Source organism: Chanos chanos, chromosome 1 (assembly GCF_902362185.1).
Source record: "Chanos chanos chromosome 1, fChaCha1.1, whole genome shotgun sequence".
Classification (NCBI taxonomy): Eukaryota; Metazoa; Chordata; class Actinopteri; order Gonorynchiformes; family Chanidae; genus Chanos; species Chanos chanos.
Window position 1 is genome coordinate 55,510,378 of NC_044495.1, and position 18,852 is coordinate 55,529,229.

The following is an 18,852-nucleotide window of genomic DNA, read 5'->3' on the forward strand; positions in this document are numbered from 1 at the left end:
TTATTTTTTCAATTTCTTCTACAAGTGGGGGAGGTAGTAAGTTGTTATTTGGTAAACTGATTGGATTTTAAAATAGACTTTAATTGAAGGTATTGAAGATATTGTTCTTTCCCAACGTTGTAGTTTTGGACCAAATGTTGAAAAGTGGTAAAATTGTTATTCTGGAAAAGATGGTGGAGGTGCGTAATACCCCTTTGTTTCCATGTGTTGAAGATAAGTGGTGTCTTTTTGAATAAAAAGTCAGGGTTGTGCCAAATTGGAGTATATTTACAGGGTTTCATTTCAGATTTGAAGATTTTGTTAATTTTTCACCAGGCTGTCAGAGTTGTTGAAATTACTGTGTTATTAAAGTAGTTACGGTGTTTTATCATGTTACTGAGAAACGGGAGGTCAGATATTGAGATTTCTTTACATTCTGCTTGTTCTATTTCTAACCATGAGTTGTTCTGCTGGTTTGGGTAAATCCAATTGGTGATATACTGTAGCTGATTTGCCAGATAGTAATTTTGGAAGTTTGGGGCTCCTTGGGTTTTTTGTTTCTATAATGTGGCCAGTTTGATTCAGGGTGTTTTATTTTTCCAGTAGAATTTGCTTGTTATGGAGTTTAATGAGTTGAACCATTTAGTGGTGGGCTGGGTTGGAATCATTGTGAAAAGTTAATTGATTTTTGGTAATATGATCATTTTTACGGTTGTTATTCTATCAATTAATGAGAGAGGTAAATTTATCCCGCAGTTTAAGTCATCTTCTATTGTTTTTATTAATGGGGTGAAGTTCAAACATTAATATCTCCACCAAACTCTGACAGTCTGGTGGAGATATTAATGCCCAAATACTTAATGTTTCCAGTGGGAATGGGAAGAGGTGGGTTTTGAGCTGCAGCATTCCAGTCGTCACCACATACGGGTAGGGTTGTTGAATTGGTCCAATTTATAGTGTAGTCTGAGAGCTTGGAGAATGAGTTAGTGAGCTTGATGGCTTCTTGTAGAAAGTTAGATGGTTCTTGTAAATAATGCAATACATTATCTGCATGAAGGCTAATCTTGTGGTGAGTGTTGAGGGTTTGGATTCCTTTAATGTTGTTGTTTTGACGTATTGCAGCAGCGAGAGGTTCGATGAATAGGGCAAAAAGCGCTTGGAGAGAGTGGGCATCCTTGTCTGGTTCCCCTGTGCAGTGTGAAGCTCTGTGATGTTAACCCATTAGTAACAACTGTGGCCATTGGTGAACTGCACAGAATTCTTATTCACTGAATGAATGAGTCTCTGAAACCAAGTCTGTGTAGTGTTGCAAGTAAGAATTTCCAGTTTACTCTATCGAAAGCTTTTTCTGCATCTAATGATACTATTATTGTTTTGTTTTGATACATTAATTAGATTAAGTAATCTGTGCATGTTGTTTGAAGAGTGTCTTCCTTTAATGAAGCCAGTTTGATCTGAGTGGATTAGTGACAGGATTACAGTTTCAATACGGGTGGCTAGTGCTTTGCTGATGATTTTGATATCTGTGTTGATGAGCGATAGGGGGTGGTAGCTGGAACAGAGAGTTGGGTCTTTTTCATGTTTCAGTAGTACTGAGGTGAGGGCAGTGTTCATGTGAGGTGGGATTGTTGAGTTTTGTTTAATATTGCTTACCATTCTGTACAACAGTGGTGTGATTGTATTACAAAAATGTTTATAAAACTCGGCAGGAAAGCCGTGAGGTCCTGGAGCTTTATTGTTTGGCATCTTATTAACTGCTTTATGGAGTTCATTAGGTGTTATTGGTGTGTCTAGTTCATCTGCTTGTTCCTTATAAAGTCGGGGAAGTTCTATATCACTGAGGAAGGTGTTAATATCTATTAAATTGGGTTCTTTGTCAGGTGTATATAATTTGTTGTAGACTTGTGTATAGACTCTGAATGCATCATTAATGTCTTGGGGTGATTGCATAGTAGATTTTTCTTTATTTCGTTTGAGTTGATTTACCAGATATTTTCCTGAATTGTTATTATGTTCGTGTCTGTTCATGTCTGAGTCTTTGTATCAGGAATTGGGTTTTTTGGTTTATAATGTGGTTGAGCTGCGATTTAGTTTCTGTCAGTTCCTTTTGAATTTGCTCTGTGGGGTTTTTACCATGTGTCAGTCAGTGCTTTCATTTTTTGCCTTGTATGATGAGTATGATATGATTCTTCCTCTCAATACTGCTTTTGCTGTTTCCCAAAGTAGGGTAGATGAGATTTTCAGAGAGTTGTTAGTTTCCATGAAGGATGCCCACTCTTTTATAAAAAAATGTATTGAAGTCAGGATCTTTAAGCAAGCAAGTGTTAAATCTCCGTCTGGATATGGGTTGTTTGACTTGTTTGGTGTTTAGATTAAATGATACAGGAGCATGATCGCTGATTACGATGGGATGAATTTTGGGATCTGTGATGTCGGATATAATCAAGTTACTGGTGAGAAAAAAGTCATTACGAGAGAAAGATTGATGGGGTGGAGAAAAGTGTGAGTATTCCCTGAGTGATGGGTTTTTCAGTCGCCAACTATTGCCAAGACCAAAGTCATTCATGTATCGTTTTAATATTTCAGTGGAGTGCCAGTTTCTGGAATTAACTGTTGCAGAAGATCTGTCCAAAGTGGGATTAATAACTGTTTTAAAGTCACCTCCAATTATGACTGTAGAATCTGATAAGTTAGATAGTGAGTCGAAAAATGTATGGAAGAAAGCAGGGTCATCAGTGTTGGGTCCATATGTATTAGCAATAGTGTAGTTGTTGTTGTTAATGGTGGCGTTGATGATAACATATCGTCCTTCAGGGTCAGTGACAGTGGTTGTACAAAAGGCCGTAAACTGTTTGGTTTCATTTTGTGTCTGTTTATTGACATGGGTTAGACGGGATTATATAGTTTCAGTTTGTGATAACCTTATGCCTATCTAAATTGAATTTATACCTTTGTGGTCCTTAAATCCATAAACTGGGTGGTGCTCGAGTCAGGTGCAGCGCCTGCATCATAAAGAATGGACCCCCCTTTTTTTTTAGAAAAGGAACAACATTCTACACTGGTATACCCTGTTCCTGTTTGCATGGTGATTTACGGATTGTTACGATTTCGCTTTCTCAGCTGTGCGTTAATGCAAAAAGTGAGTTGTGATTTCTCTGGAGAATTTGTCATTGAAGCCATAACTAGTCTCTTTCAGTTCCTTTCCTTTGCTTTTAACGAGTTCTTTTTGTTTGTAATGTTCGAATTTTGTGACGATGGCTCTTGGTCTTTCATTGTTGGTGTTTTTTGCACCGAGGCGGTGAACTCTGTGAAACATTATGTTGTTCACTGTATCTGGTGGTAGTTTCAGGGCTGACTGCATAAATTATTTGATTGTAGCTTCTGGATTATCTGGCATTCGTTTTGGAATTCCGGAGAAAATCATATTGTCGCGCATGCTGCAGCACTGGAGATCCTAGATTATGTCTTTCATTGCTTTGTTTTCATTCACAAGGTTAGTAATTTGAGTATCTAGAATTTTGACGGTTCCATTTGTGTTTCAATTTGTAATTGAGAAAATTCGTGACTGGATTTCAGCTCTTTGATGTCTGCATGTAATAATTCCAATATTGAGAGTCAATTGTTGATGGATTGGAGTACACTGACCTTGATTGTGGTTGTTTCTTCCTTCATCTCGGTAGACCAGTCTTGTCTCGGCTGTTTTTTGCTGGGTTCCGCTGCCATTATGGACAGGTTGTAGAAGTAGTCTTCGATGAATGTGAACAGGTTTTCCAGGGTTGAAGAGTTGGACGATTCGGTGTTGGCAATGGAGTGATGAGAATAACCCAGTGAAAGTTTGGTTGCAGTGTTTCAGTTTGCTAGGAGTTTAGGAGAGGGTCGCCGCCATGTTCAGTCTCACCCGCTGTCTCGCGATGTTCTCAGAGCTGCGTCATTACTCAGAAAGCTGTCTGCCTTGATCATTCTGTTTGCTGCTGATTATTGATTGTACTAGTATTAGTACAATCAGTATCAGTATTAGTTTTCCATGTAGTGCTGATTATGGAAATGTCAAAAACGGCCGCTTTAGGACTAATTGGGGGATGCGTAACTTATGTTTTAATGCAATGTTGAATGCTGTTGGGTCTTTGTGTGTACTTTTGGGGTTGCGCTCTCTCTCACTTTCTCTCTCTCCCTCTCGCTTTTGCTCTCTCACTCTACTCCTGTTTCGGCCCAGTCGAAGCAATTTGTAACCCTAGCGACAGGCGGGACCAGGCTATAAAAAGGGTTATGGTCCTAGATGGCAGCCTCTCTTCTCCCTCCGACTGCGCACCGGCTGACACCTGCAGTGACGAACAGCTTTGCCCAACGCTTGCCATTCTGTTTCCAGAGGAACGTATGAACTCCTTATACTGCTGGTGTGAGTGGGTTGAAATGGATGTGGGAGAGACTCCCTGGCCAGGGCCAGATGTGACCGAGTCCCTTCTCCACACTAAGTGCTCTACTTCCTATGCTAAATTCTTCTTTTTAAAAAATAGATTCTAAGTTTCAAAAAGCAGTCAAAGTCTACAGGATTCCGATGCAGTGTAAGCTTATTGCATTCAGTAGCGAACAAAATACAACAAACTGAGTCAGGTCCCAGGGAGTGACTGAATCTAATACAGAAAATCATGCACTTATATCTAAAATTTTACCTTCATGCTAAACCTGTGTATCCAATAAGCGCATAACACGATTGTATGGTAACACCCCTTACATCATCCGTTTTTGCATGGTCCATCCCATTCGCTTCCAGAAATTTCCCCAAATTTTCCCAGAATTTCATTATTCCATACATCACTGTTTCCGACTTCTTTTTTTGGCTAAGCAAAAAATGATGATTCAGCCATGTCCTTACTTTGCTTTGGATACTCAACCATGTCCCTGATCTCACCTCAGATATTTTACTCCTTAATGCAGGTGTTCATTATCAAGCGATGGGCTAGTCCATGCAAGGCGGACACTGAAGCAACTACGCCCCGGCCATTACTTATGCTTCCCTGTCACTATAACCTAGATTTCACCCTTTTCATATTGCCTTCATGTTTTGCTGAACTTGCATTTTCTCTTTTTGGTATACCGAGGCCCTCTTCCGTTGGCTTCAACTTACTGAGGCCTTCTTTCATTACAGAGGCCTTCTTCCATTTCTCCAACATGGACGTTACCCGATACTTACATGCACTTTGCTTGTTCTTGCAGCCTTGCACCCGAAGCCGAAGTAGCCTGCGGACTGGAACAAACACGATACGGAGACGGAACATGGCCAGTCGCCGGCTTGCTCGCCCGAGTTAGAGCCCCGTTTACGGAGGGAGCCTACACCGAGTGCTATCTAAGACTGGAACTTTTAAATGAAGTACGTTTGTACACTGCAGTTGGTGTTAATGAGAGTGGGGTTTTAATTTCTATGTCTTTCAGTTTCACTTGTTTGGCGTATTTTCTACTGTTTTATTGGGCTATTTTAGGGGTAAAATACCTCTAGTTTGCGATGTGTTTTGTGTATAGTGCAGTCAGTCAAGTGAAAGTATTTATTAGCGTGTTCACTGTGGTGTGGGTTGGGTTTTCTTTTCTTATGATTTTGCGCACGGGTCATAAACTGACTGCAGTTTGATTGTGTATTGCTGTGCCAACGCTCTGTGTGTTTTACTTATTCAGTTTTCAGTCGTTGACTGAGTTAGCCTTGTTAGAGGTTTGTTTCATAGGGTTTTACGCTGCGGAGGCAGTGCCTTTAGGCCCCAACCATTTCGGCCCATTGTTTTATTTCTAGTAATTATGTTTTATAACTTTTATATGTATATTTTATAAGTTTTTAATATTTTATAAGTTTATAAAAACAACCTTTTATTTTCTGCATCTGGGTCTTGCTCTGGCTCTTGTCTCGGAGATGCACGGGAACCTAGTGGGGGTAGGTGTAATTGTACTGTACCTCTGTTGTACAACCCTCCCAATTTGTGACATCAATAAATAGTATCTTTGGAATAAACTGTTGCCCTGTCTGTTTTTGCTGCAATATTCACTGAATGCCAACTTCTGCCATCAAAGTACTCCAACTGCCTTAATCAACCTAGTTGTTCATGAGTGTTGTAGGTTTAGTACTGTAATTGCAATACATTAGTACTGCAATACTCGGTAAGACTGTAGTACAGTGTTACAACTAGATTATTCTATTACTTTTCGTAGTTTAATTACAAAGTATTAAACACCAAAATTAATGGTTAATGATGTATATGAGACTGATTTGGTAATCCTGTTGCACCTTCATCTTTCCGTGCCCCTGTATTAGGATTGCTATTGTACCTACAGGACTGTTGGCGGGGAAGAAGTGGTTGACTCGCGTCAACATGGGGAATGTCTGTGGCAGGGTCGGTCAGTCAAATGGTTTTGTTGAACAATATATGAAAATTGAATTAACAGCATTGTTATATAAAATTATAGCTGATGAGATTGACAATTTTAACACTGTACAATCGGTTGCTGCTCAACATCTGCACAACCTTAAAAACCAAATGATGTTAGCCAGGACAGTGGCATGACCTGTTCCAGATGTGTGCAAACACAGCCAGACCATGTCATGTGGCTATAAAATGACATTTTAGAATGTGTGGACCTGTGCCAAAGGAGTCTCAACACTGGACACATCACTTGTCTGTGTACATACCTAACAGATGTTTGTGTAATGTAATGAATTAGTAAATGTGTGTAAAATAGTTGAAATGTTAGTTGATTTTCTACTCGAGAGAAACTTTGATGTGTGTATTAAATTTTTGGACTACATCGATACTTTGTCAGTTTGTATTCTTTTTGAAAATCAAAGGTGTGAATCACAACATTTTATGTCATTATTTGTTCCGGTATTCAGGTAGTAGGTATCATGATCGAACTTGTGAAATCTGTCTGCTACAGGTCCTCTAGCTTTGATTCTTTTGGTGGTAAAATTCATTTAAAGAGGCCATGTTCAAAGACACTTGGGTGCGCAACAACTTTCCACACTATTGTTTTTGTCATATGTAAAAGCTAAAGTAAGTTAAGTAAGATATGTTAAACACTTCATGCAATGAGTAGCTTACCGATAAATTCATTTTTCTGTTAAAAATATTTACTGTTCATTTTAAGTCGACTTATTTTTAACAGAGGAATGAATTCTACACTTTTTTCAAGGGATCATCTACCACTCCTGGCATTATTTGTTATGACTCACAAAACATTTTGTGATCTGTAGTGTCTCAGGAACAGGCAACGTGTCATGTTAGCATCACTACCTGACTCATTTAGTGTTACTTTAAATATTAAGACATCACTAAAAAAAAAAAGAAAACAGATCACGACTCTTTATTTTGAGATATCATCTCGTCATTTACACATAGTATCTCATTATTTAGAAAAAATATGTCGTTATTTAGAGACAGTATCTCGTTATTTTGAGATAGTATGTCATTATTTAAAGATAATATCTCATTATTTTGAGTTAGTATTTGGAATTCTTATCTCATTATTTAGAGACAGCTTCTCATTATTTAGAGATATGTTATAATTTTGAAATATCATCTCATTATTTTGACATAGTATTAGTTTTTTAGAGACACTATCTTGAAATATTGAGATAGTATGTCGAAATGATGAGATACTATCTCCTTATTCCAAGATACTACCTCATTGTTTGGAGTTAGGCTACATGCAACAGAGTTTATGGTAAATGCTGGGCCCATACTGTTTATGTAGAGCTTCCCATGCATGATTCCGTGGAAACTGAATGACTTGCTGAGTGTAACAGCATGTAGATTGAACCTGTGCCTCAACTCCCGTGTCTAGTGTGTACAGAATAATGTTTCTGTGTTCAGTAATACCCTAATTATCTATGTATTCTTTCAATATTGGACACGCTGAGGGAACTTGTCAAAGGGTTTTATGATGATTATGATTATGGTGACATTATTGGTCACCGAATTTAACTGACTATAATTAACTGAGGCAGCTGAAGTAGTCAATCTGTGCACCGTGTTATCACAGACAACAGAAAGCCTGACAGAAAGATATTATGTATGTCATCTAAAAGCCCTGGATTCACAAATCGTGAAATTCTAAGTCTAAAATAGCTTTCAATGATTGAATCCATTACTGTTCTAGGCTAATTGCTCACTAGTCTCCTCTGCTGTTGACAACTGACCACCAGAGATCAGAAACATCTCGATTTTGAATTAGTCTGCTATCTCGAAGCAATGAAATACTATCTGTAAATAACAAGATGGTATCTCTAAATAACGAGTTGTGATCTGTTTATTTTCTCTTTTAAGTGGTGAGAATGGGCTTCCATACATATACCACACCAAGTGAATGTTGTTGTTCTGTGTTGTAGAATCTCCCTAGCTGCCTTCACTTGTACCAGAGATGACCTTTACTTTGCCTATTTCATGGTCCATTTAAAATACACTTATTCCTCTTATTTTTACAGGCTGAGGGATGGGATCTCAGGACCAGAATAGCTGTGAAATTCAGCCAGGCATATAGTTTTATATATTATCTATTACCCTCTAGTAATGACCGTAATTCTATGTAGAACTTTTTTGCTTAGGGATACTGTAACTATATTAATTGAATTTAGTAAAAAATCTTTAGTCACCTCATATTTGATTCAAAAATTCATTCAAACAGTAAAAAGAAAAAAACACCAGCAACAACAAAAACAGGTTTTCTGTGGAATCGTGAAGTACTTACATTTTAACCCCACAGAGAAAGAGAGGGGATTTTTATGAAAGAAAACTGTCCTTTCTCAAGTGTCAGTCAGGCTTAAGAAAACAGGAAGTGATTTTAATTAAACAAAGGTTACAGTGAACAAAGGTTTAAACAAGACAAGGACAAACATGGAGTTTAAGGAAGTCAGATACATACAACAGCAATGATGGTTTACAAAACTTGTGTTTTCAGAGGATGAGTAGGCTTAGTAACTCTACCAATGAGTGGACTTTGCAATGAGGAGACAAAACAGAGGGCTATACATACACAGGGTGATGAACAGAAAACAGGTTCAAATGATAAATGAATGAGAAGTGGTTTTGTCCACTGATCAATAAATCGGCGATGCTGAACACTGACAAGCTTATCAATAGAAAAAGAGAGACAATGGTGTGTCACATCGAGACTACTACAGTCCCCAAATTTAATTTCACTTTTTAATTTTGTAGATCATTTAAATTATATTAAATAAGGGAAATACAGTGAAACAAGAGAAATTACGGAAGTTTAGCCATAATTGGTTCAGGAGACTCAATTTACTACATCACACCACCCATGTCCATTCAGTGCATAATGTTTGTGGTTGTCATGACTGTGGGGTGTAATTCCTTTTTTGGCCATAGGGGTCCTCAGTCTTTTTGTTTTGTCCTTGTCGCATGTTCAGTTTCCCTGTTGTTCATTATTGATGTATGTGTATCACCTGTGTCTTGTCTTGGCTGCCTATTTAAACCATGGTCTTTTGTTCACCCGTTGTTTAGTCTTTTAGTTGTTTTCCCAGTGATTGTGTGTTCTCGAGTCCTGTTTCACGTAAGACATCTGAGTTCTTGTTTTTTGTTGGACTGTGTAATGTTTTTCTGTTTGAAGAAATGTTTTTGTTTGACTTTTTGGATTGAACCTGTTTTCACTTTTTGTACCAGTTTTGCTTGTTTTTTGAAAAGGCATTTTGCCCAAGTTTTTTTCCCTAATTGATCTCATTCTCTTCCCTTTTTGGATTGAGCTCCCTCCTTTTTGGACTTGTGAGATTTTGTATTTCATTAAAGTCTTTTTGAGATCTAACCTACTCTCCAGTGTCTGACTCTGCAACTGGGTTCGCCCTAGTCCTGGGTGGAACGCTCACTGGTTGTTTGTCCTCTGCCCTGGGAACCTGGGTTCAAAGCCCACCTGGTCCAGCCTTGTGTGACAGTGGTACCACCCAAGCAAATTCTTTCTGTTTCCAGGTACAGAAGGTGATTCTATGGAGTCCTTACCTTCAGAATAGCTCTGTCCAAATGCAACATTAACTCATAAACAATGCCTCCATTGAAGGTCATCAAGTGTGTTTGTTTGTTTTTGTTTGTTTGTTTTCCCCAGGGGGGGTCCTTTTTTTTTTTTCATGTTCTAATTTCACTTGATGGTGTTATCCTTGTTCTTGGAGATGACATGCTGTTGCAATGTGTACTTTGTGTGATGTTATGAATTGCTCTCATTTAGTTGTAGGGGTTGCACAAGTGCATTACTTTACAACTCAAATACTCCTTTCCTGATAAATTTGTCTTGCATCAATTAAAAGACTATGCAGCTATGATGGGGTTGGTCTCAGCAAATAGAGCAAAGCGTAAAATAAATGATATGAAGATGACACTTGGTCTTATCTTACGCGATGATGAAGTATGGATGATACAGATGATATTTTAGCAGTATTGTTACCAACAAGCTACAGTAGCCCAAGATAGAAAGTTAAGACAAAGTATTTATTTGTTTGTTTTGCTTTGTTTTTTTCCCCCGAAATTCTGCGTTTTCAGATTTACCCGGTTTAGTGTGGACATTAATGTTGTTATTGTGTTTAGATATGGCATCTCTTTTTTGTGTGTGTTTTTGTAAATTCAGTGAAACCTGGTAATCATTAGTAAGCCTATTTGACTAAAAAATGAAATTAGTCTTATTTGCTTGCATATATTTTTAACAACATTAATTTGTTTAGCCGTGTAGTGTGCTAGCCTAGTCTATTATATGAAAGGCTCGATGTTAGAGCCATCCTTGAGAAATCTGTCCACGATTCACAATTGTCACATGTTTATTTCATCACAGTGACACTTGAGAAAGAAAATTTGCACAGTGAAATACAACAGTAAACCAAACAAACAATTGATTCACCCTTTTCTGCTCTTGCTATCCTTCCTCTGTTTACCAAGGGCTCTAACTGGAAATTGAGTGCGCATGAGACCTATCATCATGCGCTTAAGGAGTACTGGATGTTAATGTTGAAACTCGAGAATAAATGTAACTGCTCAAGTACTCTGTGCAATCCCTGTTTAATTGTAAAAATCAAATATGACAATTTAACTTTTATTGCCATTCACCACTACATTCCACTAAGACTGGTTTCGCTCAAAAAATGTTTCCAAACTTTGAAGGCATTTGTGAAGATCTAGCTGTTTAAGATTAGCTATCCCTTCGAACATGAATATTATTTTCAGCTAGAGGATACAGTGTACAGTATTCTCCCTGTGTATACATTGTATACATTGTGGTTTGGAGAACAAAAAACAAAATCTGTTTGATGCATGTTTTTATCTCATGTGATGGGATACAAACTTCACCCAGAATAAAGTGAACAACTGGTTTCAGTTCAGCAAAAACACAAAACTGGTTCCTCCCCTGAAAGGAATGTTCTCAGCTTACTGATCTTACTTTAAAAATATCTAATGTCAGTTTGGCTTTGTAACACTTATTTGTCTAAACATGAATGTAATGAAATAATGCAAGTAGAGTGAGAAAACCAGCTTAGAATATGTCTGTACTGATTTTAAAAGATGGACTCAAGGAAAGGAAATATAATTTAATTCCTATGGTGTCCCGCTAAACTGTTTAAAACATCTGCAACATGTTAGAATACTTTTAATGTTCTGTATGTTTTATTTAAACTTATGCCACTTGTGTCATACTACAAGTTTATTCTTTCTTTTTCTTTGCCTTCATAACTGATATGTCCTTTCCATCATTTTATGATGATTGCTGAACTACTGTTACACACAACAAGGTCAACATCACCACACAGGACTCTAGATACATATGTTTTGGCAGTTGACAGTCATTTAAATTGTATATCTTGAAATACACATTTTTCTTAATTTTTTTTTTTTTAACATGATGATCTGTAAAACTGGACCCATTTCTTTGTATGACTTAATGAAATTAAAAGTAAGGTTAAAGGGCAAAGTAGCTAAATAAAGGAGATGGTAATTAAAAAATTGACTTCCACAGTAATAAGTTTATATGGTCTCTTGGAGGAGAAACTTCAACAGGAATTTGGGTTCACCTGAACCATAACCAATTGCAAATATAAAAAGAAAAGAAACTTATATTGTGGCAAGGATGATAAGCTTTTCTGATAAAGGCAGACATCAGGGCTAAATTTGAGATGGCAGAGGACTGGAGACATCTTTACAAAAAAAAAAAAAAAAAAAGGTTAAAAATATTCCATGCTGTTTTGAAACAACTCATTTATGTATGCACATTTCAGATATCTGAAACACATAACTAATATAAGATTTCCAATACGTTAAATATATAGCTGTAATATAAAAAATACCTTTTATGCAATTAGTATTATTTTTTCCCCTTCCATCTCCATTAGGCGGTTTCATAGAGTAAAAAACAGCCCATCAGTGTGAGAGTGCACATCACTGGCAGTGTGCTGTCAAAAGGAGATGGGAGGAGAGAAAATCCTTTATGTGGCTGCAACTATTTTACTTCTTTTGTTTTGTAGGATAATAAATAATGAAATATATTTAATAACAGTCTGTAGTCTTTCTGATTTTATTAAACATCCAGATGAGTTCAGTTCTATCACAAACTCAAACTGGTTTCTTCTTGGAAGGCTAAATCAACAAAACTGAGTTACTTCAAGGAGGTACAGCCTAGACAGCAGGTACTTCCTCTCAAATAGTCCCACCTACTAACCACAAGAGAGATCACTTGTTAAACAGATTCTAGACAGTCAGTTGGCAGTTGGCTCTGTTGTTTCCTTTAGCGCGTCAGAGAACGCATAGGTGAGGCTATTGCTTCATTACTTGGGTGAACTCAGGACTCAACAGAATGAACAGATTGCACACATTCATAAGTTTTCTGTCTTTTTCATCAACAGTGAATGCAGGTAAATTGTTTCCTTTCTTTTGTGGTGTGGCTTAGTTTATTTGATTATATTAGAAGCAATGTTTAAAAAAAATTATAACAGTTGTATTAAGAGTTAATGCGATGGTTAGGAAGCACAGCAATGACTGAATACAACTACCTGACAATGAGCATAGTTAAGACACATTTTATTTTGATATAGTTCACATATTAACATCCAGTTGTATTTTGCACAAACACTTAGATTGCATTACAGATTTGTACATCGTAGTGTCTCTTTTGCAGAAAGCAAAGTGCAGAAAAAGCTCAGTTTTCAACATCAGTGAACACACTCACAGTGACAGTCATCTGCAGTCTATGACTTCAATGCTGTAGTAACAAAGGAATTTCCTTCATTCTTCATAAATGCCACCACCCACCAAATGCAAACAAAGTTATCAGGGCAAGAGCCACAGAGTACACTAAAGCAAACAGTTTTTTGTAAAGTAAAAGCAAAGTTTCAAAGTGGTCATTCATATCTAGAGAGGTTGTGAAAAAAACTATTGCAAATAATGAAAGGGCAAGTGTAGCCAGGGCAGCAAGTGCATGTGACTCTTTTAAAGCAAATAACTTTAAAAGAATATCTTTCTTACGTAGATTAGTGTGTTATCATTAGGATTTCCTGTGCTACACACCTTTCCATTCCGTTGACCCCATATCCTCTGTCTTCCTTTTGGCTTCGCTGTTTTTTTCTTAAATGGTTTCAAATATCCTTGATCTACCAGAAATCACTACACCTATATGCTTGGATTTACCAAGCAAGTCAATCTATGCAATTATTGCAACATTATCGCGACATTTGGAGACACCAGTCCTAATGGACAAATAGATTTACAGATGTTGGACACCTGACCGCCGGAGTTCTGACTCTCTTAAAAAGTTGCAGTGCTGAGATGACATGAGATAAACATACCTTACAAATAGATTCTCTAATTACATTAATGATGATGAGATGAAACATTACATAAAATGAAAATTACATGAGATGAAATACAGAACATCAAGTAAAATGGAAAACAAGTTATAAAGCGACAGTATGTAACAAACCAAACAGAGAGTAAAAGGAGAATCTAGCAGTCACAATAATAAGGTGAGAAAGTGTTCAATGGACAGCATACTGAGGTATGAATTGGATTCTTACTATGACAAATCAGCAAGTTGACTACAGCAAAAATCGATCCAGTGATGAGAATACACAATTTAAGCACGAGTTTCCTAAAAGTGGGTTGATATCTGAAATTACTGAACTCTAATGAGAGTTCAATGTTTACTTAAGCCAGTTAGACAGTGCAATTGTCACAAAAGCTGGCCACTGTGCATGCCAGGATTTTGGGCGGGAGGCAGTCTAGCTTATGCTCTGGCTGACAAAGGACAGATCTTTCTGTCTCTGACTGGAAAAAGAAAAGGGAGTCAGCTCCAGTTCTGGAATCGAGGTGTCTTATTGCCATGCTAGGGGACTTGGTGTCGGTCTCTTTTGTGTATCTCTGCAGTTTGACTGCCAGTGCTGCCTGGGTTTCGAGTCTCAGTTTCCAGGGAGGATATCCAGGATGGTTTGCAATTTGGGTTTTGTAGCCTTGCACCTCTAGCACCAATGCTGCTGTGGCATAAAGCAGTTTGTTAGCGTAACTAATCTTGGTGGTTGGGATTATGCATACTGATGCATTCATATCATAGCATTTCATAGCATTCTGTCTTATGGTACCTAGCCACAAAATTAGAGAAGCCTAATGCAGTGGCTGATGTCAGTTAGCTTAGTCACGATCCTTTTTTTTTTTTTTTTTGCATGCCAAAAATCGTTTTTTGTATACTCACAAATCGTTTTTCAAATTGTTAATGCATTTGTTCTTTATTCAGTTTGTCTGACAAACATTTCTTGGTTCAGATTTTTGTATTCATGAATTTGCACATATTCTTTTCTCTCTACAGACTCTCACTCTTTGTTTTCATTTGCAACCTACATCATAGGAGAGACACAGTTCCCTGAATTCAGTGTTGTGGTGATGTTGGATGATGTGCAAGTGTCATATTATGATTCTGTTGAGAGAAGATATTTTCGCCGTCTGCTCAACCATTCAGATGACTATAATGAAGAGATGTATGATGCAAACATTGTATTTGGGGACATGTATAACAGCATGAATGATCGTGCTTCTTACCTGAGGAATCAGCTTAACTATACTAGTGGTGAGTATGACGCAAACATTTGATTAAAAAACTTTTTTAAATGGAAATTTCTGAATTCTCATCACAGTTTTTTTCCTTGAATGACTACCTATGAAGTAGCAAATACACAATTATTAGACTTCATTTAGAATATATTAAAACCTGCAGTGGTGTAAATACATCTGATCAGCAGTAAAACTACTAGTATTAATCTGTTTAATCTGATCTAATTTGAAAATAAAACCCTCTACCCCTTGAAATTTGCGCCTTCAAAGAAGGCGTGATAGGGACATTTTCGTGTTAATTTGTATTCATTTGAAGGCAAAAGGGATGTGTTTCCCATAGGTGTTGATGTGTTCCCCTTCAACTGTTAACAAATATTTATACAGTGATAATGCATAGTTGTACAGGATATGTAACATTTGTTTAGTCTTCACATTCATAGGGCTCCATCTAAGCATCTTAAAGCCCAACAGTTTAGTTCACAAATAGAAACAGTGATGGAAAGATTAGATTTTACCTATTCATGTGCACAAACTCATATTATTGCACTGGGCAATAGTCTGATGATCAGAAATTACACTCTTAACCCTGAGTTGTAGAGCAGCTTCATTAAAACCCTCCCAAAAGCAAGGCTATGAAACAGCAAAACTTCACAACATCCAAGATTTTTAAACACAAGCTCCAATCAGATGCTAAACAACAATCTTAAGAACAGGAGTTTCTCCAAGGAATCATGCTAAAAGTATAATTTAGGGTAAAAACATGCAGGATGGAAAAATATCTTTTCCCTACTTTTGGCAAGGAGTAAAATCCCATTAAAAGAGTACTTTGAAGTAAAGCTTATGACATTTAATTATTGAGAACTGATGATTTAATTTTAATTTTAATCTAGTCCAGGAGATTTAGAGTTCTGCTGGCTTTCGTATCACTTAAACAGAGTCCATTAATGAATCGATTACATTAATGAATTAATTAAATTATTGCTGCATGAACTGATTAACAAAAGATTGATTGGTTGGCTGGTTGCACTAATCAACCAACCAATCAGTCTTCTGTGTTTTAGATTGCAATGGTTATGTGAGTCAATATCAGGTCCTTAAATATTTTTTTTATTTCTTTTTCAGGAGTCCATGTTTATCAGAGACTTGTGGGGTGTGAGTTGTTGGATAATGACAAACCAGGACTAATGAACTCCTGGGATGCGTTCAATGGCTTAAATAAGGAGGAGCTCAGATTCCGTACACAACAGAACAGATTCCAGTCTCCAGTGGAATGGTTAGGATGGGACTACCTTACCCATGTTCAGGTGCAATGGCTTTTTGCAAACATTTATCATCCTATCTGCATAAAAACATTAAGGAGGTATCTTCGAGAGGAGAAAAACAGTGTAAGAAGGAAAGGTGAGTACAAACGCTCTCCAGTAAGTGCCACTAGTAAGAAACAAGGCTGTGAAACTACTAAGGATTGTCATGTACTGTTACTTTTGTCTGGTCAGTAGTTAAAGTCTTGGATTTATTCATTCTGATGGATTCTGATGCAAACGGCAACACTTGTAAAGGGACCAGGGAGATGAAGTGAAGGGCTTGAAGTTTTGTTTCAGCGTGCAACTTGCACAGGGAGCCACCTCAAGCATAGGGTCAAGAAGTGACTGCTTGACAGTCAAAAGGCATTGTATATATATACCAGGCAGATAGTACAGTCAGCATAAACCAATCAGTGATGATGTAGACAGAGATGAACAACGTCTACACAGATAGTTACATTGATGACATCGGGAACTCTTAAGCACAGAACAGACAGTGTCATGTTGTTTTCTTTATGGCTGTCCCCTTCCTGAGAACTAGATGAGTCCTTGTGACATCATCCCACGGGTCAGAGGGGGATGCCAACAGAGGTGATAAGACAGCTGGAAAGGGCCTTACTTCTTTACTTTATAACAGGGGAAATTGTCTATGGCAAGAGACTATTTCCAGGGGTACAACAAAGCACTTCAATTTCACAGGTGGTTTAAACAGGAAAACAGCAGTAGTTTGGTTCCATCACTTCCTATGTGCTATTTTCCTGTGAATCTTGTTAGCTACCTAACCATCCAAACAAGTCAAGCTAAAGTCATCATTTACTGAAGTAGTAATGTGATAGCATGGTTCTTTAATGCAGAGATTACATTTAGATTTTTAAAACATGGCTAATATCACAAGTAGTGAGAATTACCATGATCATAATGAATGCAGTATGCTTACCTTGTTCTCCTTAGTGAAACCCAGAGTCCGACTCCTTAAAAAGATTCTAACAGACTCTGGAGGGATTCTGGTGACATGTCTGGCCACTGGTTTTTATCCTCGTCACATCAACCTGACTCTCTTCAGAGATGGTCAGTCTGTGTCTGAAGACCAAATCACTGGAGGGATACTGTTACCTAACGGAGACGGAACGTACCAGATGAGGAAGAATCTAGAAATCAGTGAAGAGGAACTGAGAGTGAAATATAACTACACCTGCATGGTGACTCATTTAAGCCTGGACAACAAGCTGAACATCAGTTTTGGTACCTTAAATTTGAGTCTTAACAGACATCTCTGTGATGTTTTTGCTTTTAGATGATATTTTCCCTAGCAGTATGTGCACTCTTATAATATCTGCACTCTAGTTCACCGACGAGTTCTGGTAATGTACATACATGAGGGATTAACATCAGAATACATGCCAGATGTAATTATTCATAGATATTATGGTACTGTATAAATCTGACATATTTACATTTGAGAAACTGATAACAATATTTTTTTGTGATGACAGATTATGACCCAGGTATACCCATTGTACCTATGGTGTCCTCTGTGGTAGTGGTGTGTGTGTTAATGATGGTATCTATGGCTGGCTATATCATATGGAGGAGAAAACGTGCAGGTACAACAGGACTAGTGAGACAGGGATTCAGCATGTTAGAAAAAAGCAGACCTGGAGACTTTATTACTGTGCCCAGATGTGATCAAATGCAGAAATTAATTCAGTAAAATAAAATATAGCTTCTTATCTAACCTTGTCTTAACATTCTGGTCATTCAATCTTATTTTTTTATATAAATGCTGAGTATATTACATCTCATTGTCCTCTTTTGACATATTTTGTATTCCAGGTTTCAAACTGGTGCCAAAGGGTGGATATACTGTGGGTCAAAGTACGAAGCTTTGGTGAATCTAAACTTTACTTGCAGTGTGTTCAGATTTTATACTCAGTACACAGTATCAAAAAATCCTTGAATAGAAAATAATAGAATAATTTATTATACTACCCAATAACAGTAAAGATCGAAATGTTGAAATTGAAACTCATGTATAGCACCATGTAAAAACAACTTTCTCTCTGTTTCCAGGTACAGAAGATAACGACTCTACCACAGATTCCTTATCTTCATAATACCTCTGCCAAAATGAATAGTATTTGTTATATGTTGCTATCATAAGAGCTCATCAACTTCCATTGTTTTCTTGGATTTTCCAGTCTGGCTGTTGTTTTTATGTAATATAACATATCTAAATATGTTGTTTTTTCAGTATAAGTCAAGAGTGATCAGTCATTAGCAAGTCATCAACTCATTATATTGATAACAGTAACTTCAATACATCCAAGTTTAACTTCACTATCATCATGTTTGGCTTGCAAATGGTACCTCAGATGTGATGTACATCAGTGACAATTAAGTCCAGTCTGAGAATAGATCTAAGTAGTCTTTGTGTCCTTAATTAAGGTTAAGGTATACTTTATTGTCCCACAGGGACACTTGTCTTGGGCTCCAAGCCACTGCAACCCACA

General features: G+C 37.3%; 1 protein-coding gene across 1 annotated transcript; it reads left to right on the forward strand.

Moving 5' to 3' along the window:
- Window positions 1-4,245: 4,245 nt before the first annotated feature.
- LOC115805287 (major histocompatibility complex class I-related gene protein-like) lies at window positions 4,246-18,456 on the forward strand. The gene is made up of 7 exons (XM_030765828.1): window positions 4,246-4,375; window positions 14,800-15,057; window positions 16,164-16,439; window positions 17,294-17,584; window positions 17,836-17,946; window positions 18,176-18,217; window positions 18,413-18,456. Exons 1-7 carry the CDS (start codon window positions 4,246-4,248, stop codon window positions 18,454-18,456), a joined length of 1,152 nt encoding a protein of 383 aa, XP_030621688.1.
- The last annotated feature ends 396 nt before the right edge of the window (window positions 18,457-18,852 follow it).